This window comes from Mytilus trossulus, chromosome 6, assembly GCF_036588685.1.
Source record: "Mytilus trossulus isolate FHL-02 chromosome 6, PNRI_Mtr1.1.1.hap1, whole genome shotgun sequence".
Classification (NCBI taxonomy): Eukaryota; Metazoa; Mollusca; class Bivalvia; order Mytilida; family Mytilidae; genus Mytilus; species Mytilus trossulus.
Window position 1 is genome coordinate 47,862,279 of NC_086378.1, and position 22,888 is coordinate 47,885,166.

General features: G+C 33.0%; 1 protein-coding gene across 1 annotated transcript; it reads left to right on the forward strand.

Moving 5' to 3' along the window:
• The first annotated feature begins 23 nt into the window (after positions 1 to 23).
• LOC134723471 (angiopoietin-related protein 7-like) lies at positions 24 to 21,779 on the forward strand. Its single transcript, XM_063587075.1, has 5 exons — positions 24 to 1,122; positions 4,161 to 4,288; positions 16,287 to 16,383; positions 17,787 to 17,951; positions 20,239 to 21,779. Exons 1-5 carry the CDS (start codon positions 87 to 89, stop codon positions 20,481 to 20,483), a joined length of 1,671 nt encoding a protein of 556 aa, XP_063443145.1. The 5' UTR covers positions 24 to 86; the 3' UTR covers positions 20,484 to 21,779.
• The last annotated feature ends 1,109 nt before the right edge of the window (positions 21,780 to 22,888 follow it).

Below are 22,888 nucleotides of genomic sequence, written 5' to 3' on the forward strand. Positions count from 1 at the left end.
AGAACATTGCAATGACGGTAAGTTTTGAAATGAACGACTTATTCTAAACTTAATTGTTAATTCAGTTTCTTCAAAAGTGTTTACTTATGAAAATGCATACTCAACTATCATTCACAACGTTGTTTGTGATTGTGTCTATTCTTTATACAGTTATTGCGGATTCTTGTAACAATTCATCTTGTGACTCGGTTAAGATGCCTCTGCTTTCGAATAGCTTGAAAGCTCCTCTGTTTGCTGATTTTGACGTGTCTGCTTTAAACGAGCAACTAAAGGATTATATCGATCAAAACATTATTTCTATATTTACAAAAAAAGTGGAAGGCATTGTTAGCAAAACGCAAAGCGATATGAAAACACATATGCTAAAGGAATATTCGTCAAAGTTGGGACAATCGGATGTGTTACATGGTAAAACTTTTTCAAGAATGTTCAATGAGTTTGAACAGAGATTTTTTAATCTATCTGAAAAACAAAGTGAAAATGCGACTAAGTTAATGACAGATGTACAGGAATGGAAAATAGCTCTAATAGAAACAATGAAAGAACATAGTGGAAAGCTACAGAAGTCTGAAATTGCATATGAGAATAAGTTATCAGAAGTTATCAAAAACTATAATGATAGGTTTGCTCAGATATCAGAAGAAGCCACAAAAAAGCAAAGCGATTTGCAAACATATAAGCTAAACATGCTAAAGGAATATTCGTCAAAGTTGGAAAAATCAGAAACAAAACATGGTGAAACTTTATCAAGGATGTTCAATGAGTTTGAACAAAGATTTGTAAATCTGTCAGAAAAACAAAGTGAAAATGCGACTAAATTAATGACAGATGTAAAGGAATGGAAAACAACTCTGATGCACTCCATAAAAGAACATAGTGGAAAGCTCCAGAAGTCTGAAATTGCATATGAGAATAAGTTATCAGAAGATCTCAAAAACTATAATGATAGGTTTGCTCAGATATCAGAAGAAGCAACAAAACAGTTCTCTGACATAAAGACAAATCTAAAAGAATGGCAAAACAATCTGGTTACCGATAATGTGAAATTAATCTCAAATAATTTAACACAGTTTGCAATAGATATGGAAAAATGGAAAAAAAATCTTACAGAATCATTAGTGGGTAAGTGCATGTAATTACAAAAAATATAAGATTTGTGTATAACATTTCGTGTATATTTCAAACCTGACATGATAACAAACAGTTCATGGTTTCCCAAACTGTGGAACTGTGGAATTAAATTTTGCTGTTTTGTGTTAATTGCTTGAATGGAATTGATAATCAAGCCCAATCTAATTAAGATATGGATCTCTGATTACGTTTTACTACTGTAACAATTAAAATAGTGATATCTGATTACGTTATATATGTAGTATACCGTAACAATATTTATCTCTGATTACGTTATACTACATATGTATATATTAGCACATACTTACAACTTCTCGTCCAATCAAATTGCTTGAATTTGCCTTCTAATTTTCATAGTACATACTTTTCCCGTGTACTAAGTAACTACGCATGAATGACCACAAGGGTAAGATTTCATTGTATTGTAATCAAGATATTAGAACAAAAATTGCTACTGGCTATTTTGAAATAAATTCTGTGTTCCAAATTAACTATATGGTTTGTAATTAGTTCTCAAACAGATTTTTAAGGTTCATCATAACCTTTTGGCTAAAATGGCCGTATTTCCACCCCAAATTTTACTCTGAGTACAGACTAACCTATACACCTGCAACAGTTTTAAGGGATTGCAGGAACTAGATATATAAATTTTAAATGCATTTTATGTTTCAGAAAATTATAAACTTTTCTAGATTTTGCTATCCTTTTTTTTTCGTTCCTGCAGAAGGTGCAAAAATTAACTAAGTAGTGAAAACGATTGAGAAGCTCCCCTCATATAATCAATGTTGTGAGTAGTATTGATTTAAATGGACAATAGATGGACAATAGACACCTGTACACAATAGGTGATTTAACAGGTTTAAACTGTGTAACTGAGTGGACCGTATCAAATGAAACTCGGGTGTTTGTTTATTTTGCTGTCTTCTGCAGACTGGAAAAAAATGCACATCAAAATGCAGGTAAGTTTTTAATTTTCTGAAACGTAGACTTCATATAACTTTTATATATCTAGTTCCTGCCATGCCTTAAAACTTTCCTGGATGTACCAGTTTAACTGTACTCATAGTAATTTTTGAGGTGTAAACACGGCCATATTTTTCAATTCCTTATGATGAACCTTAACATCCTACTAATCAATCTTTTGATCTAAATTTTGTTTTGAAAATTAAAAAAGTTTCTTACATTAAAATAAAGAGTAATAATTATGGTGCTTTATACCTTGACTAAGTACAACTCAATCTAAAATTTGTAATCCTTTATCTTCAATGCAATTACATTGTACACAAAAAGAGTCAACCATGAATCTTTTGAAGGGAAATTATTAATAAAGCAATTTGATATATTTAGTCATAAATTGGTCGATAATTGGTTGCCTAATGTCTAGTGACAAATATTTCATGCATATAAACTATTCACTAGACTACCTTTGGGAACATACCAGGGGCAGATCCAGCCATTTTTAAAAGGTGTTTCAACCAAAGATGTGGGAGGGGGTCCAACTGTTTGTACTCATTCAAAAGCATGTTCAAGATAGTTTTCGGTTTAATGTGAAATTAAAAAAAATAATTCAAGAATGTAAAGCTTTAACTGCAATTTAAGAATTGTCTGCTCTTGGTCAATTCATTTTGTCATCTTTCCAAGTAAATAAGTTCCTGTATAGTAAAACAACGCTTTATATCAATAAACATACTTACACCAGCAGCTACCTTCTTTACATTCTAAAGTCAAGGGCCTTTTGAAATCCTATTTTTACAATGATATTATAGTGAGTAGATTTACAAAACTATGTAAATGAGCTACATCCAGTCAGCCAAAAAATGCCAATAGACTAATTACAGGATTACTCAAGTTGTAAATATGTGCTAAATTGGATATTGTATAGAAAGGTATATACTATGAAAATAAGAGCTTGGGGGCAAAGCCCCGCGCTCTAATTTTCATAGTATATACCTTTCTATACAATAACCGAGACTTTGTTTAGGGGCCAGCTGAAGGACGCCTCCGGGTGCGGGAATTTCTCGCTACATTGAAGACCTGTTGGTGACCTTCTGCTGTTGTTTTTTATTTGGTGGGGTTGTTGTCTCTTTGACACATTCCCCATTTCCATTCTCAATTTTAACGTAATAATATTGATATCTGATTACGTTATATTACATATGTTGTATAACGTAATAATATTGATATCTGATTATGTTATTTTACATATGTTGTATAACGTAATAATATTGATATCTGATTACGTTATATTACATATATTGTATAACGTAATAATATTGATATCTGATTACGTTATTTTACATATGTTGTATAACGTAATAATATTGATATCTGATTACGTCATATTACATATATGTTGTATAACGTAATCAGATATCAATATTTTAATTAGATTGGGCTTGATTATCAATTCCATTCAAGCAATTTTTTTTTTGAATAACAAAGTAATAAAGAGAAACCTACTGTAACATTTTCTCTGTCTGTTGATAATCCGTAACCGTTTCGTATATTAGATTCCATCTAGTCCAAACAGTCTGACATACTTGCAAATAGTTTTACTAATTTTACAATTTAAAAAAATCATTTTGCAATTATTTTTTCTTTGCCTGTTGTACTTAATATAATTTGTATAGCCTTATTGTTCCACATTTTATAATTATCATATATATCTCCAATTGTATGGCAAAAGTTCCTTCAGTATCGAACGCTATTTATATCAGAAGTTCTTCACTCTTTATAATTATGAGGTATCCCCTTGACACAAAACCAGTACATTCACGGTAAAAAAAAAGCAAACGAACAAGGAGCTGTTCTTTACATTTAGGTCAAAGTGAGTCCTTCAGCACGGAGCAAAAGAAAGCGTTTATTTCACCGCAAGTTTATGACGACCCCTAGAACCGATGAAAAAGGAATTCTTTTACTCAAGGTCACGCCTTACCTGGAATTTTAGAACAAAGCAATGTAGTAATACACATGATGTAATTAACATAGATATTGCAGAGAAACTGAATATTTATTTCGTTATTTTTCAGACAAGTTTCTGTCCATGAAGCAGTGCATTGGTACAAATCAGATATATTGGGAAAAGGACGGACTTAATGACGATACAAGCGTTTTCAGCAAATTTTGTAACTATGATGTTGATGGAGGTGGATGGATCGTAAGTTCATTTAATTTATCATAATATTAAAACAGCTTCTACTTTATAGTGTATGCCTGTGTCCAAAGATGAATTTTTACTTTTCAATCCCTTTAAACTAAACTAAAATCTGTTTTAGTACATTTGGAAAAATTATACATGTAGTGTATGAACAACAAAATCTTTCTACAAAATATTACCAATAAAACAAATAAAAGGTGTTGACAATTGCACACATGAAAAAACAAATTTTCTCTGACTTTTGAAAATATAAAGGCCGTTACAGTTTACGTTTATGGAAGATTGAACAAAAAATGTTAGATAAATGTAAATATCAAATAGGAGTGTGATGCATCACCAAATGAAAATGAAACGTAATTTGGATGGTTTTGAAAAAGGGAGCAGGGTCAACATAAAAGGATTTTGATTATTCCACACTACAGATTGTGTCGCTCGTAACGTCAAGCTTTCAAATAGACGACGTCACTTGTGTACTGAGCCAAAAAAGTTTTGCCAAAAAAATATATATTTTTTTTTCATTACAATATCTTACTTACTTGCAACTTACAACTCCTGTAAGCGCCATGTGTCGCATAGGGCGCGAATGTTCCATTTCTCGTTTCTGTAACTTTAAAGTTTTTTTACAAGGATAGGTTATTGGCCTATCGCTCAATCCCCAACTTGGAGAACCAGAGAATATTTACTCAAGGTTTCTTTCCTATAAATCCATTGCCGACCAAGGCTGACGAGTCAAATCTAACCGGTATTCTATATCAGAGTTTTCTTCTCCTATATGAATTGCCTTTAAAGGCTGGCGACTTTCATCTAGCCGGCTATTAACCCATAGCTAGGGCGTATCTACACGCCGATGGGCCTACACACTTCATCTCTAGGGTCCTTGCTACTCCGAGATCCTCTACAGTCAGGCCCAGGACACAAGGTCCTAGTTGCCGTGTGCTGTCGCGGGGAGGCACTGTAGAAGTATTGAAAGACTTAGTGTATAGTCCGTGTACTGGCAGGAAAGACTTACGCACTCGGCTTTCTTTTCACCTATGCATATAAGCTATCCAGTGGCAGTGTGAGAGTATATGACTCTCAACTGCACTAGGTGCATACACAAACCTGTGGCAACACCACCAGCACACTATCTTAACAATATATAATTTAATATTAAAAATAGAATCATGCCTAGAACCAACTTAAATGTTTATCAATCACATTCGCTAGGAATTTCTCTGTATGGAGCGCAGAAGGCGTCAAAATGTGGAAATGTATATAGTGTTATTCAAAATCAATAGGTCGTCCATGTTCCACGTGCTGACGTAAAGCGAAGGTATTGCTCTTCCCTTGGCGTTAGTTTTATGGACCAACAACATGTACAGTTCTAGTTTGTCGATATCTGTTCATTAGTATCTAAACTGTTGACTTATGCACATTAATTAAATCGAGAAGCGACATCGGCAACACTCATTCCGACATCAACCATACCAATTGCTTTCTGATGGTCATTTTGGGGAGGTCTGGTGAGTTTAATGCAATTTTTGTTTCGGATGTGTCTTTCCTACCAATGGTGAGTCTCTAACATCAGTGAAAAATAAATTTCAAAATTTGTTTTAAAAAGTACATGTGTTTTTTATCTGTTTCTAATCCTGATTGTACGTCTGGGAGATGGATGTTGGTAATTAATGTTGTTCGTTGCACTGTCCACTATTTTTGGAGATTCCTGATCTCCCTTTTTATGTATCATTGTATTCATAAAATCCTTGCATGTACAGTAAGGACAACTTATACTCGATTGTTGAAAAACATAATACAAGTTGTTGCCAGTCTTCACTTAAACCATTGTATTGCCCTTTGTTCTTATCATAATAGCTCGTGTATGAAATGACGTTTCGTATTTCAATGAGTGTAATCTATGTATTACTAGTGAATTATTAAGTCAGGGATTTTGTTGCCAAAAGTTACCTACATCATTTTCTAACTTCTTCCAGAAATACAAATATGTTGTTTACACATTTGGCTGTACCACAAACGGAATAGCACGGTGATGTAGTTAACCGTGCACGGAATTTTATGAGAGATTCGGGTAAAATTTTGAATTCTAAAATTATTTTTTTTCTAAATAGAGGTTACCTATTCAACACTGTAATAAAATCTTTGAATATTGCTTTTCATTGGTATAAATATTGATTTCGTTATCAGTAAATTAAAACCATACTAGATATTACACGTATGTATACACATGGAAAAAAGTATTGCAACACCAAATTGAAATTGAAATTAAAAAAAAACCACTCTTTATATTTTTGTGATATAATTCGTTGAAATAGAACAAGTTCAATATTATTTAAATATCACCTGAGTTTGATCAATAATTATCGACTCGATAAGTTGTTATCTGCACATGCATCTACTGTACCCGTAAACATCAAAACAGGTGTTTTTATCCTAATTGTTTTCAACACTTCAAATAATTAAGTTTATAAAGTTATGTGATTGACACCTTGTAATGGGTCCTCCACAACTCTTAACCGCAGCAAGATGGCAGATTATCAGCATGAGAGAAGCAGGAATTTCGCTGTGACAACCGCACGTATTGTTGGTCATCACCACTCCACTATTAGTCGTTTTGAGAATAAATATCAGGCAATAAACGATGTTATAAACTATCTGAGATAAAAAAAAAAAAAAAAAAAAAGATCCCCTATGCCATCTGCTTGGGAAAATCATGCATAATAAAGCTTGGCCAGAAAGAAACCCATTGCATACAATACAATCCTAAAAAGAGAGTGGTGGGCATACAGGAGCCTTTTAACACAAATTGTTCGAGATCGACTCATCGCTTCTGGTTATTGTGCAATAAGACCTTTTCGGGGACCTTTGCTTACCAACAGGCACACAGTTGTCCGTATCCAATGTAGTGCAGAGCTCGCCTAAGTTGGCAATTAGCATCGTTTAGGAAGATCCATTGTTCCAATTGAATTCGGTTTATCTTCCTTGACCCGATCGTAGCCCGGATGTGAACCATATCGAGCAAATATGGGATACTTTTGGGCGTAATGTGCGCGAAAGGACACCCCAATACAAACACGTGATGAAATAAACAATGTCCTTCATCAGAAATGGTTGCTGCTACCTTAGCAACACATTAGTCGATTTATGGCAGGAATAAGAAGATGTTAAGTTGCGGTTTACCGTTTGAATGGAGGCTGCGCACAAAGTACTATTTTTTTTGGCGTATAACGATCAAAAATGATGTGAACCATCATCTTAAGATCAATTTTGAAATGTCTGACATTGAAAAATTCTACTACAGTAAAAGTTATAAAATGTAGTTTTTTGTACAAAAAACACTTCATTTTGTTTTTAAAATTGTAGTTTTATAAATATTTTTTTTTAAACTTTTTTTTGTTCGTTAAAATGCCAATGTGATCATAAACTATATTTTAATATCATTTTACAAATATTTTATCATATTCCATCCAAAATAGGAGGCTGATTTTTCAAGTTTTAAAAAATCAAAGTGTTGCAATACTTTTTTCCATGTGTATATGTTGGCGGCAATAAGTGAAATTAGGCATTAAGCTTAAATCCTAGGCAATAAGCTAACGCCTAGGCAGTAAGTCTATTGCCTTAATGATGTTATGCATTTGTCTTAAATCCTAGGATTTAAGCGTAAATCCTGAAAAATGTGTGCAGGCATTAAGCTTAATGCCTAAAATATAAATGAGAGTAAATAAAAGACATTTATTTATTTAAATAAAAAATATATTTGATACATAATAACATTTTGAGAACTGGGACCTACTTTTTTTAAACTGGCCAAAGATCTGTCCTATTAGATATTCTAAGGACAGAAATTAGGATAAAGTTTATATCGACTTACAACATGTCTCAGCGGGCGTATGACATTTGCGCCGATTTTTAAAATTTTCATTCTTTCATTTGCGCCGATTTCATTTTTTCATTTGCGCCGATTTTATATATGCTCCTAATTAGATTTACCGGTAAGTAATACTTCCATACTTGTACATGTACTATACCATTGGTAAAATCTAGTTATAAATGTAGTTCACTTATGTTTACGTTAATTTGGATTCATATGATATAGTTCTTGAACTTCGTTGTAACACAATGAACATATGGACATGGACTGAAATGACCCGATGAATCAATCCATAATTACTTAAACATCGACGGTCATACATATCGGAAGGTCATTGTCCTGAAACATCGACGGTCATACATATCGGAAGGTCATTGTCCTGAAACATAACAACTTATCTTACTGATGTACCATAAAATCGTGTAAAACCAGACTCACCACGGATTTTAATGCTCTGGCTATTGTCAAAACACAGACTTGAAGAGCATAACCATGCGGCAGATCGACGACCGAAAGACAAAGGCTAAATAACTATGGAAACGGTCAAGGAAAAGGACTGAAGATGTATCTAGAATGCCTTCTCCCACCACCCTTCTCCTCTGTACAACTAGCTAACGGATGAGGTCAAAATGATAAATGAAAAATATCATGACTGGAAAGTTGTCTCATTGGCACTCATACCACATCTTTTTATATCTATTCACTTGTAATTTGCCTGTAAAAAAATCGGCGCAAATGAAGAAAAAAATCGGCGCAAATGAAAGAAAAAATTGGCGCAAATGAAATGCAGATCGGCGGAAATGCAAAACGCCGGTCTCAGCATGCGCATCGAAGCTTTATCTTAGCCAGGATGTCATAACCACTGTCCTTAGCATTGGCATAAAAGAAAATAACAAATGAAAATAATGAAATATTGTATTGAATTTAACCAACAACTTTAATTTTATAAAACGATTAAAATAATTAATAGAAAATAATTATCAGTTTTAGATTAAAGTGTAATGAATTATTTTGATATTATAATTGTACATGCAAACTCTTTGAAACAAAACATTAGTCAATAAATATAACTACGTTTTATATTAGAATTGAACAAACTAACTGTAAACAGTTAAAATTAAATAATTATGTAATCGGTAAAATCATTAAATGCTTTGAGGGCAGTCAGGGGTACTACTTGTACACTATATTTTTATTTACTTGAAGAAGTAATATTAATATATACATATATATATTTTACTTCTTCAAGTTAATAAAAATAACTTGTATAAGTAGTACCCCTGACTGAAGGGAGATAATTTGAAGTGTCACGGTTTCATACTTAAAATTTCAAAGGCAAATCTCGTGCATCTTTCATATAAATATTGAATACTTTAACTATCTTATTTCATTACTGCAATTAACATACGTTAAATTAGGAGTGAACTGCAACACTACAGACCCAGTTTCATCCAAAATATAAATAAAGAAGATATATGAATGCCAATGACACAACTGTCCACAACAGACCGAAAATAAAATCACTAATGAAATATGCTATTGATATTTAAACGCATCATTTTTAAGTATTTAAAGATTTATATGAAAACTTGATAGAAATTTGTATTAAAATCACTTTGTTATTATAAAAAAGAAGATTTACTTATTAAATGAAAAAAACAGATTGTTGTGAGCAAAAAAAATAGCTTAATTTTTCTACTTTTTACCAATTAAAACCAGCTCTTATATTAGCATTTTTTGATTGGATACAATCACTTTTTTAAATTCTTTTTATCATTTTTTTATACCACAAAAACATGAAAAAGTATGAGTTAATTCTGTTTTTTTATTTGTTAAAATTACTAAACATGCTAAATAAATTACTAAATGTAAAGCTCTGTCAAATGAATGTATATTTAAACATGTAATATTAGAAATAATTAAGAAACGACTTTTTATCAAGAATAAATCACCAAATATGCATACATGATGTACAGTAGTTGTAGTTTGTTTATGTAATATGTACGTGTTTCTCGTTCCTCGTTTTGTTTAATATATAGATTAGACTATTGGTTTTCCCGTTTGAATGGTTTTACACTAGTAATTTTGTGGCCCTTTATAGCTTGTTGTTCGATGTGAGCCAAGGCTTCGTGTTGGAGGCCGTACTCCAACCTATAACGGTTTACTTTTTAAATTGTTATTTGGATGGAGAGTTGTCTCATTGGCACTCACACCACATCTTCCTATATCTATATACATTCGAGAGTGTACTTATTGCCTAAAGTTTCGTTCGGCAATATGATGAATAATCATCATTATATTTCAGGAAATAAGCCTAATGCCTGAAAATTTCAGGCAATAACTTAATGCCTAGGCGTTAGCTTATTGCCTAGGATTTAAGCTTAATGCCTAATTTCACTTATTGCCGCTAACATATACATTTACGGACTTCAATCTGTGAATACTTATTATATTTTGGCATAAGGTCATGTTTTTATCTGATGATCATGACTGCTAATGACTTCTTTGCACTAAATGTATACTGATTGATATTTTAGTCTAAAATACATATATTTTTAATTAGTTGTTACATGTATTGTCTTTGATATTGCTGCTAGAACTCTCAGATCCGTACTTTTTTATTTGTTTTTAGGGATGATAAATGGATATATACTCTGCCACGTGCTGTCTGTGGTATTTGTTTAATGTTTTTGTTTTATTTGTGTAGACCTGATAAGTTAAACCTTTTTAACTGATGTTTATATGTTGTCCTTAATATGTTGTGCTGTAATACCACTGTCCCTGCTTATGGGGAAGGTAAAGCGCTCACAAAGATGTTTATCCACGCTCCATGCTCTATGTGTCTGTCCAAATTCAGTGGTCTGTAGTTTAGTGGTTGTCGTTGGTTCACGTCGGTCATATTTATGTTAGGCTGAAAGGATGCTCAATGCAAATCTCCGTCATATTGTTAGGTAGCAATACACAGTTAGAAGTTTAGTTTCGCATTATGGCCCCTGTGAATTTTTTAAATATGAAAGTTTTTGTACAATAAAATTGATTTTTAGGTAATTGAAGAATAATATAGCCTTCTTAGTGGGTTTATATGAACATTTAGATTGATTTTAACATGTTTTATAGGCCATTTCAATGATTGACAGTCCGTATTTTCCTATCCGTACCGTTCATAGGTCCATAAATTATTGTAGTGTTTATCAACAAAGATTTTGCGCTCGATCTTTTCAATTCAATTTTATGGAAAAACGAGCAGGAAGACATATGATTTTTTTGGACCACTTGATAGATATAAACCTATGGATTCAGGAAAGGTATCACTGTAATTCATTGAAATTTTCCTTTAGACCAAATTTTGGAGACTTTTGTGACATGTTCACCCCCCTTTTTTTGCTATATTTTGTATCTAAGAAATGCAGATTGTTGCCATGGTTACACCCAAAAGGGATTATATTTCACCCTTATGACCATTAGAAATCAAATCTATGGAAGATTCTCTTTCTACAAGTATATACATGCATAAAACACATATAAAGCCTTCTTTGTTAGACAGGAGGGGAAAGGGGGTGTTTAAAAATTATGAGTGTCAATTTTAAGTTTTTTTCCTAACTGTGTATTGCTACCTTAATACTATCGGCAAGGATAAATTAGAAATTCGTGGAGCGAGAATCCAAAATAAACGATATGACAACGAATCAAGAGAAAGGACCGATCAAAGCCGACAGCTGTACGAGGAAAGAGGACGACGACATGAACAAAACACACCAACCAACGTAAGAGACAGTTACCGACGAGAAAACGAACCAAGAGACACCGATAATTTTAGGCAGTCTACTCACCGTGGCGGTTTCAGAAATGGGCGGCATTATTAGTGGCGTTGCGGGTTTTGGAATGTGAAGGGATGGGCAACTTCGGACATTGATGATCGTCATAAATTACGTGAAATGTGTATTCAAAATGAACATTTAGATATTATAGGGATCGCCGAAACACATCTGACAGGAAAACATGAAATCCGTATAAATGGCTATAAATGGTTCGGTCATAACCGGACAGAATTACATGCAAGAGCGAAGAAAGGTTCGGGAGGTGTCGGATTTCTAGTAAGCGATGACATTGCATCACGCTACAACATCGAAATATTAGATAAATCAGTTGAAGGAATTTTATGGATTCATATACAACAAAGTGGCGGGCGAGATTGCTTCCGAGCGTGTGTGTGTTATTTACCGGAACTGGAACTACACGTAACATAGATGCGAATGTTTTTTATGACTCGTTATTGAGCCAAGTTCATGTGTATGGAAATGAATCGATTTTCTTTTTGTGTGGCGATTTCAATAGCCGTTGTGGAGATATGGATGATTACATTGCAGGAGTCGATACGATACCGGAAAGAAATGTTGTTGATTTTAAGTGCAATGCGTATGGAGAATTATTATGCGAATATCTTATAAATTCGAACTGTTGTATTTTAAATGGAAGAACAGGTGTCAAAAATAATTATACTTATATATCTCAGCTTGCTTCTTCTGTAGTGGATTATTGTCTTATTCCATACGAATTACTTGATATTTTTGAGCAATGTGACGTCATAACTATGTCGGAACTAATCGAAAAACATGATATATTTGAGTATGTTGATCCATCAGTGTCAAAACCTGATCACTCGATGCTTTTGTGGAATGTAAATATAAAGAAATGTGTGTCGGAAACATCTAATGATAATGGAAATAATAGTGAATATAATAAGTTTAATTTGAAAAATATTCCAAATTCGTTCTTAGCGGATCATTTACGTGATATTGAAAAGTTAATTTTATCCTTGGAATTAAATAATGTCAACCAAAATAACTTGGATATAGTTTACCAAAATTTTGTTAATCTTTTGAAAAACGAAATGTTGGAAAAGATGGATTACAAAGTTATTAAAGTGTCATTAAGCTCGAATAATAAAAAACGTCGGATGAAAAAGCCGTGGTGGTCGGATCATCTCACAAATTTATGGAATGATGTATGCGCTATGGAGAAGGAGATGCTGAAAAGTAAATCAGATAACTAGGAAACGTCAATGTAGACAAGAATTCATATGTAAACGGAAACTGTTCGACCGTGAAACACAACGTTCGAAACGACTTTACTGGAGCAAATCAAATTGAATTTTGGAAAAAGATCGGACGAGTCGGAGTAGGCGAAGAGAGAAGGAAAGCTATACCTATGTCTGTGCAACTACCGGATGGTAGTATTTCACATGATCGAGACGCTGTACTGAATGAATGGAAACGATCTTTCTGTAGTTTGTTGAACCCAGAAGATAGTATTGTTAACCTTCCAACGGACACAAGTACAGATAATGGTGCTACGATGAATTATGACATTACTCATGAGGAAGTTAAACGAGCAGTGATCAGTTTGAAAGTTAACAAAGCTGTTGGTTTAGATGAATTCCCATCGGAAGTCCTCAAGAATCCGTGTTTGTTGAACTTCCTACTAAGTTTGTTTAATAAATGTTTCTTCAGTGGTACAATTCCAACTATCTGGCGGAAAGGAATTATTAATCCAATACCTAAGTCGTCGACGTCGAATCCAAAAGACCCAATGTGTTACCGCGGTTTAACACTTGTTCCTGTTTGCTACAAGCTGTACTGTCATATATTGAATAACCGATTGCTCGAATGGGAGGAGGACAATAATATTTTAGATGATTGTCAAAATGGTTTCCGGAAGGGACGGAGTACAATTGATCATATAAAGTCATTATCGTCAATTAGTGAAACAAGAAAGCTAAAACGTTTGTCGACTTTCACAGCTTTTGTAGACTTCCGAAAGGCGTATGATGGGATAGACTGTAATTTGTTATGTCAGAAATTGCTTGATATTGGAATATGCGGGAATATGTACAATGCTATCGTGTCGTTATATAAGTCAGTAGAGTGCTGTGTTCGGATAAATGGACAATTAACGGACTGGTTCAATGTTCAGTGTGGTCTAAAACAAGGTTGTTAGCTTTCACCATTACTTTTTAATGTGTATGTGAACGGTCTTGTTACGTATATATGTTCATTAAATGCTGGAATAAACATTGGCGAGGAAATTTGTGTCGATTCTACTGTACGCTGACGACCTTGTATTGTTAGCTGGCTTGGAATCAGACTTACAGGTTTTGTTAGATGGACTTCAGCTCTGGTGTGCGGAGAATAAGATGACAATAAACCATAACAAGTCAAACGTTGTTCATTTCCGACCAAATTCGACCCCAAGGACAATAAACAGTTTTAAATGTGGTCACCTTGACATAAATGTGGTGGAGAAATATACGTACCTAGGTTTAGTGTTAACAGAGCATTTGGACTATAAAATTATGGCGAAACACGTAGCAGCATCAGCCAACCGTGCCTTGGGACTAGTGATATCTAAATATAAATATTTTGGAGGACTACCGTTTGATTCTTTCACAAAATTATATGACTCGATTGTTTGGAGTACAATCAGCTACGGAGCGGCAGTGTGGGGAGATAGAACATTTTCATGTATTAATTCGATACAAAATAAGGCAATTCGTTTTTATATGGGAGTCGGACGGTATACACCTAATGTAGCAGTGAATGGAGATTCAGCCTGGAAACCACCTTGTGTAAGGCAGTGGCGAACTGTTATAAATCATTGGAATCGTTTAAGGTATATGAACACTGATCGACTTAATAAAAAAATCCATAACTGGGCGGAACATAGTTTTAGGCGGTATAAAGCATGTAAAAATTCAAATTATAGACTTTATCAGCAGTTTGAATTGTGTAATATTAGTGACTGGTATAATGACACGAACATTCACAAAACTACGGTGTTAGCCAAAATAGAAGATAAACTTTTAACCGATTTTAAAACTAAGTGGACGGAAGATCTCCATAGAGTTTCTGCAAGACGTATGGATGGTGGTTGTAACAAATTAAGAACATATAGAACATTTAAAACCGAAATTAGTTGTGAACTTTATTTACAAACACTTTTATCTCCTGCTCAACGTAGAGCATATTCGCAATTCAGATGTGGGGTTGCACCATTACGAATCGAAACCGGGCGCTTCGGACATTTACGAATGCATGAACGGACTTGCTTTATGTGTGAAAGTAAAACTGAAACTGAGGAACATGTACTAATTGAATGTCCGCTTTATGACGATTACAGGAACGAACTTTATGAATATATAAACAGTGTAGATGAGAACTTTAACATGTTAACGAACCGTGAGAAACTGTCTTTTGTGTTGGGATGTCAAAACATTAATGTTATTTACAAATGTGCCAAAACCTGCAAATCCATTTTAGACAGAAGAAGACGTTTTTTATATCGATAACATTTTTTTAGACTGTAAAGTTATTTAAATTTTTTTAAGAAAGTTTTATAGTACATGTACATAGTTTTATAAAGTCCTTTTATTGTTTGATGAAATTTTACTTTGTTGTCTCTCATAATTCTTTTAAGAATGGCATTAATATATATTTATGTTTTTATGATATATGTAAATATTGTATTGTGTATATTAATGGTGAGACGTTAATAAACTATCTATCTATCTATCTATGTTTCGGAAATTTGTTTTGTTATAAAATTAGGTCGAAGCTTTTAAAACCGACAATACGATATAGGTTTTTCTCATTGTTAATGGCAGTGCGGATTACATATTACTTAAATCATTTTTAAAAAAACTTTGGTGGGGTAGTTGTCTCATTCGTACCATTTCTCCTTATTTTTATGTCATTGGTAGTATATAAAAGAAGTTGACTGGTTAATATAGTTTGAGTTAAATATGTTTCGGAGTGGATAATTTTTAAAATTATTATTATTAAAGAGTTGCCACATATTTAGATGTGCATCATACTTTAATTGACATGGCAGCAGAACTACATTTAAATTTAAAATAATCACTGAAGATTCAACAAATTGGAATATATAAAATTGCTTAAAAAAGAGCCACGAATAAAATGAAGTTGTTCTAAATGAAAAACTTGATACTCGTGAAACGATCAAACAAAATCGTACACAAACTATACGGACGCTGGTTAATCTGATCGGACGAAATCAACAATGATATGCACTATATCCGAAGTTCATTTCACGAAGCAATTGTTTGTCTTTTTTCAGGTAATACAAAGACGACAAGATAACCTTACTGATTTTTATAGAACTTGGTCAGACTATAAAAAGGGGTTTGGAAGTCTGAATGGCAGTTTTTGGTTAGGTAATATTGTTTAAATATTTCATTTTTTTCAATCATGATTTTTTTTTCATTAATATTTCTTACATGAATGTGTCTCTGTTGGCGCAGGACATTTGAGCGAAAAAAATAAAACTACTAGGGGATATTTCAGCGACAACATTAGATTCAATTTTCTAATTTCAGACGACATTTTTGTCGCTTATAAAGTAAAATCGACATTCAGTTATCACTATCAATTTACATAAGTCACTTTTAGAACGTAATGGTTAACTTCGAAAAAAAAAATTGTTATTTTTTATTTTTTTTTATATTTGTTTCAAAGATAAGTTATTCATATATACATTGTACGTACGTGTATCTGTAAATCCTTTTAAATTTGCACTGTATCTCCTCCGGCGGTGAAAGTATGGTTATTTCTTTTGAAGGTTTCCATTGTCAAAACATTGTTTTTTTTTTTATTATTCATGTATCTCTAGCGTGTTTTTTTTTTAAATTTAAAAATGGTTATGGCCAATCGTAAGAAGATAACATATCAGCTTACCGTTAACAATGCTGCTGAAGCAAATCTTGATCAAAATACTATCTTAAATAGCTTTTCACTACTATATCGGCGTTCCATGATGGCACTCTATGAAGATATTTTTTATCAAAATTGAGATATGGCAAGCGACTAGCATCTTCACTCGGCGACAAATAAAATTTAAAGCGGTACAGTGTCTGCGTTTTTTTAATTACTTTTGTAGATATATTGTAAAGAAATTATTTGTACTATTTTACACACTGATAGACGTTCACTAAACGGTCAAAACTTTACAACAGCAGCCGGTTAGTGTCAGGGTGGATATTTATTGTCAAGTCGTTATAACGACTAAGCTTACTTGTTATAACGACTAACCTTACTTGTTTTAACGACTTAACTTTATAAAAAAAGATGTGGTATGATTGCTAATGAGACAACTGTCCACAAGAGACCAACATGACACATACATACGATCTCTCATCACTCTCGTTTTCTGATATGTCGCGTGGGTGATCTAACGAAACCCGCTATGAGGTCACATGTGATTGATGATGATACATGTATGCAAATAAGTTGACGACCTATTAATAAGCCAATCAAAATAGTTTATGAATTGTTTGGACTGACGATTTCGTCGTAAATAAAATGAGTTACATCCCTTTACCTTACGATAAACTTTCAAGATTGTGGAAGACTCATTTGCATTGGTCAAAAAAGACACACATGTGACCTAAAAGCGGGTTTCGTTAGATCTCCCAAGCGACATATCAGAAAACAGGAGCGATGAGAGATCGGTTTTTAATTAGATTGGTTATGTATGTCATCGCTATATATTTTTGATTAATTCCGTCTTAAATTTGTTGGGGTTGAGATAGTACGTGCTAAGTTTTCATTTTTTATTAAGGAAACGACAATATTCACAAACTCACGTCAAGTGGACGGTATGAATTACGAGTGGATTTAAGTGACTGGGAAGGAGGAACATGGTACGCTGTGTACAAGACGTTTAAAGTAGAAAACGAATCATCCAAATACAAACTTACTGTTGGTGATTACAGTGGCACAGCAGGTATAGTAATTCAATATATCATAATTGACTATGGACATTTGTATTGGCCGTTTCCGCATATATTTGCCTTTGGTTATGCCTACGTACTCCTCGTGTATTTAATTACGTAATTGGAAGTCTTTATTCTTCATAGCTGTGTCTTTTATGAAATATTTCCCATGTTTCATTTTCCTCTTTTTTCATTTTAGTAATGGTCATAAATAATCTCATATTATGTAGTTCTTAAAATAAGTAACAAAATATATAAAGAAAGTTACACAAAAATACCAGACTGCAATACAAATTCAAAAAGTCATATGTAAAAACACTAACAAAATCAAACATTATCAATCAATGAAAAAAAGGGGAAAACAAATGTCTTATTCGTAACATTGTACAGGCAATTCCCGTATAATACTATTCAATGATCGACATATACAAGGGGTCGTGGTGACCAAGTCTTCTAAATAGTTCTACTGTAGCTGTAATCAATAGCCAGTCAACACGTCTGATGTTTTGAGTTCGAACCGCGCTCGTGTGGGTGCACTCGATTTTAATCTTAATTGACTAAGTTGTCAGTTGTCCTAGTTTCTCCAGGTATTCTGACTTCTATCACAAATAAAAACTGACAGTCACGAAAACAGCCCAAAAGTGACGCGTAAAAGTGACCTTTAAACAAAATAATTATAATCAATCAAACCTTTCACAATGTCACAATTTTCACAATCGAAATTGAATAAGATAAACGTTCGTCTCACTTCGAAAATTAATAAAATGACTCAGGTTACCTTCTGACTACTCCAGCTCTATAAGAAACGCATTGTGATGAAAAGTTTACATAATTATCAACAATATATCTGTTATTTTGCATTATATCACGGTGGGTAAGTTTGTTCGACAAAACAATGTGCTATGTTGCTGATTCAAAAGAGTTCTAAGTGAAACAAGGCAGCCACTTCATTTTCTCTTATTTCAATTTTAACAATGTTTAACTTAATTTGTTCATATGAGATAATGCAGCCATGAAATGTATCCTAAATGTCTTTTCCCATCGATTAAACACTAAACTCCGAAGCATAACATAAACCAAGTAAACAAGACTTACAAAGGCTAGAAATTCATGGCATGGAACAGTATTAAAAATACGACGGGTTTTTACATGCATTGTGAGATCCAAACCGTCCCCTAATCATCATTTTAATGTAGAACAAAACACTTATTGAAAGAATATTTACTGTGCAAACTAGGCAAAATTACAGTTATCAACAATTATCGATACTAACTAATAAAGGACTGCTGCCTGTAGCAGTCACCGACAAGACATGGAGTTTAGTGTGGTGGCGTTTTCGCTAAAATAATATATGCATTATTGTTTATGGGCCAGCCGAAGCCCACATTTTGTTGACGAATTCTCTCGCTGCGTTGATGACCCCATGCTGGCTATGGAATGTTCTCTGCTTTTTCGTCTGGTCAAATTCCTTTTAACACAATCATACTTTAATAATGGAATCTGGTATATCTCGTCCCTTTTCTTTAATAATGGAAATAAGGTAACAAATCACCATTCACATTTTGTCACCACACCTTCGTATCGGCGCTTTTAATATGTAGCGAAGTTAAGCCTATTTGTAACGCTCAAACTTAATCTAACATAAATCAATTGCGACAAGAACAAATAATAACAAAAAAAAAAAGAAACTGTAAAAAATTATCCAAAATGGATTGACACAATAGATCGGTACAAGTGTTTGTATATAAATTAAATAATAAAAAGTATATAAATTACAAAAGCTTTAATGATATACATTATCAAAGATTGCTTGCAGTTACTAAAGGCTGGCTAAACTAACTATACCTACTTATTTGAAATGATGCCGTCCTACATACTTGTTTAAAAGATGTGATACGAGTGCCAATGAGACAACTCACTATTCAAGTCACACTTTTAAAGGTAAACCAGTGTAGGTCAAAAGCAAGCTATAATGATAACAATGATAAAGTGTCCCAAAATAAACCTAGTTTTATAGTTATACCATTCAAACGGGAAAACCAACGGTCGAATCTATATAAAAAACGAGAAACACTTATGAAGCACATCAACATATGACAATCACTGAACATCAGGTCCATGTTTACCTATAATGAATGTGCGTTTATTAAAGTACTATGGAGATAAAACTGTTTTAATAATTGGTCAAGTTATGATATCTTTTTCGACTGTGTGTCATTTACGGAATAAAGTAAAATACAATAAAATGTTAAGCATTATATCTTGAGCAGGATTTACAATTGGTCTTTTTTATGACAGGTGATAGTCTCAAGTCTCATAATTCGGAAAAGTTCTCTACAAAGGACCAAGACAATGGCAGTGATTACAAAGACTGTGCCCAAGTAGCACAAGGAGGATGGTGGTATAACAGTTGTCATGAATCAAATCTAAACGGTATCTACAAAAGAGGCAAATCAGATCATTGGAACGTGGTTAGTTGGAGAGGAACAAAAGGAGACGAATATTCATTAAAGTTTGCTCGCATGATGATAAGGACATATTAAATGTAAAATGCACTGTTTACTTTCTACATATTGAAACAGGGAAAGACATTACATCTGACACGCAAATGCATATATTTGAATTTGAAAGTTATGAACTATGGTCAGAACACGCGATTTTTATCTAAACATTTCACAGTCCCTTTTTACGCAATCAATGGCGAAGATATTTAATGTTGAACTTATTTATTTGTTAGTGGTTTTCGGATCAGTGTATAAACTTCCAGTTTGACAAAACAAGTGGAGGTTTACCGTTTAACATCATCTAATTTGACCGTAGTATTCATTTCATAAATACTCTACTAGAGCAATTTAGTTGACACTTAAATTTTTCTAATAGGTTTTTTAGTTGCTCAACACTTAGTGTCGTAGTCATGTTTTTTTACTGATTTTGTTATAATTTTTTTTTTGATATCTGAGGATCACACCATTTTGTGTATTTTCATCTGAAATATTTTTGAATTTATTTTTAAATTAATATGGAAACATGTTTACAATTGTTAAGTTAGTCAGATATCATTATATGGATTGCGTTTATGTTATATAACTTGTCAAAACATAGACTTTTTTTAATGAGCGATTTTTCTTTTCCCCGGTTGCTGCACCAGGTCCTTCCACTGAACCGAACCAGGTCCTTCCACTGAACCTGGTGGTCGCAGTTGTAAAAAATACAAATAAGAAGTTCATTAGTTTAAATGTACTTTTGTCGTCAATGTCTTCATATTTCAAATTTGTTTGTGCATTTGGGTTATGTAAAAAAGTACTTTCAATGTATTTTCGGGATATTGTTTTCAAACCATCAGAGGAATTAACTGATTTAAAGGTTATTCCCAGCTCGTGCCATTTGAGATCGATCAGGTATATTAATGTAAAGATCCTTGATCCTTAAACCATATGTTCGAGAAGAATTTAGCAATTGAAAGAGTGTGTTCAGAGTATAATTCCTTGCTTTTGAAAAACGTTAAAATATTTTTAACTAGATGGGATGCCCGTCAGCCAACGTTTTGTTTTCGATTGCTACCATGTTTTGCTGATGGCTTATTTACCTTCTTTTGTGTTATATTTAAATCTTAATATATTAATACTCATAACATGTTTGGTGTCAAAACGGTAAGACACTATGTATGAGTAATCAAGATACATGTATGATAAGGGAGATTGTGTGTTAACAACTATAGCCTTACAGTACATTACATTTTAACGGATGTCGCTCTTTTGTAATGTTTGATAATTTTTGTAATACAATGTATAACTGTTGTAAATCATGAATTGTTGTTGTAAATAAAGAGTTTAGCTGAATATTTTCGTTAGTTATTGCAAGCTTTTGGTTTGCTGTCCAAAAAATGTCGTCTTATCAAAACACAAAGGAATATCTTTATCCAAGTGTTTTTCAAACGAAATTCTTAATTACCGCTTGTTTATCTTTAAGAGGCCACATAATAATGAAGAACGTTGAAATTGCAGTTGCATATCAATGTCTACCGATTAATTATATATAATAAGAGATTTCAAAAATCGTTTAACAATTGTAAGCCAGCGAACGTTTAACAAATAAATTAATTACAATAAACAATTTATTATGTTTTTGGACAATGTGCGGCCTGTTGGAAATGCATTTGGAAACAGTGTTATTCAAGCACTTTTGCTGGCTGATAGAGATATATCTTCTACATATTCTGGAATAGTTGGAGATTGCTATACATTGTCTAGATGAATAGTGTTGTCTAGCTTTGATGTAATTACATATGAATCAAAGACTATGCATATTAAGACATTTACTGTTTTAGTAGAAACGAAAAATAATGCATGCATATTCAAGGCAAACAAACAATTATTACAAAAGATAAAGTCTGTAAGGATTGTCGACCGCGATCAAAGACATATATACACATATGTGTATATATGTCTCTGCCATGACGAGGTACATTTTTTTCTTCACATTTTGATTTCTAAAATCAAAACAATTATGATATATAACTTTTAGTTACATATTCCAAAAGACAATAGCTAATCAGACATCAGGATAATCATTATTGAATTGTATAGTTGCCTTTGGCTTCAAACGCTTTGCACATTATTGAACACGGCTACACTAACAGTCAGAGCTGCCTCATTTTGATTTCTTGAATTCGAAATGAGTCTGTTTAAGATATGAGAGGCCTGGTTTGGGGAGAGGGGGTGATACTTGTATTCTTCAATGTAAGGGCACTATACTTTATTTTGTTTACCCATTATTCTCAATCTATTTATGTTTGCATCCAATTATGATCTATTCCTTTTCTGTTTCTTGTACATGTTCTGCAAATATTGATCTAATATTCTCCATTCTATTAACACAAAAGCAGAGTACCGTCAGGTGCAATCGAAAGTGTTCACTTGTCTAAAATTGTTTTTTTCAAAGATTTTAT

What these genes read in the sequence shown, in the direction of transcription:
- LOC134723471 (XM_063587075.1), top strand. Translation starts at nt 87, where the DNA reads ATGAAAATGCATACTCAACTATCATTCACAACGTTGTTTGTGATTGTG. An exon ending in TCTTACAGAATCATTAGTGG is followed by an intron (nt 1,123 to 4,160) that starts GTAAGTGCATGT and finishes GTTATTTTTCAG; the next exon opens with ACAAGTTTCTGTCCATGAAG. An exon ending in TTGATGGAGGTGGATGGATC is followed by an intron (nt 4,289 to 16,286) that starts GTAAGTTCATTT and finishes GTCTTTTTTCAG; the next exon opens with GTAATACAAAGACGACAAGA.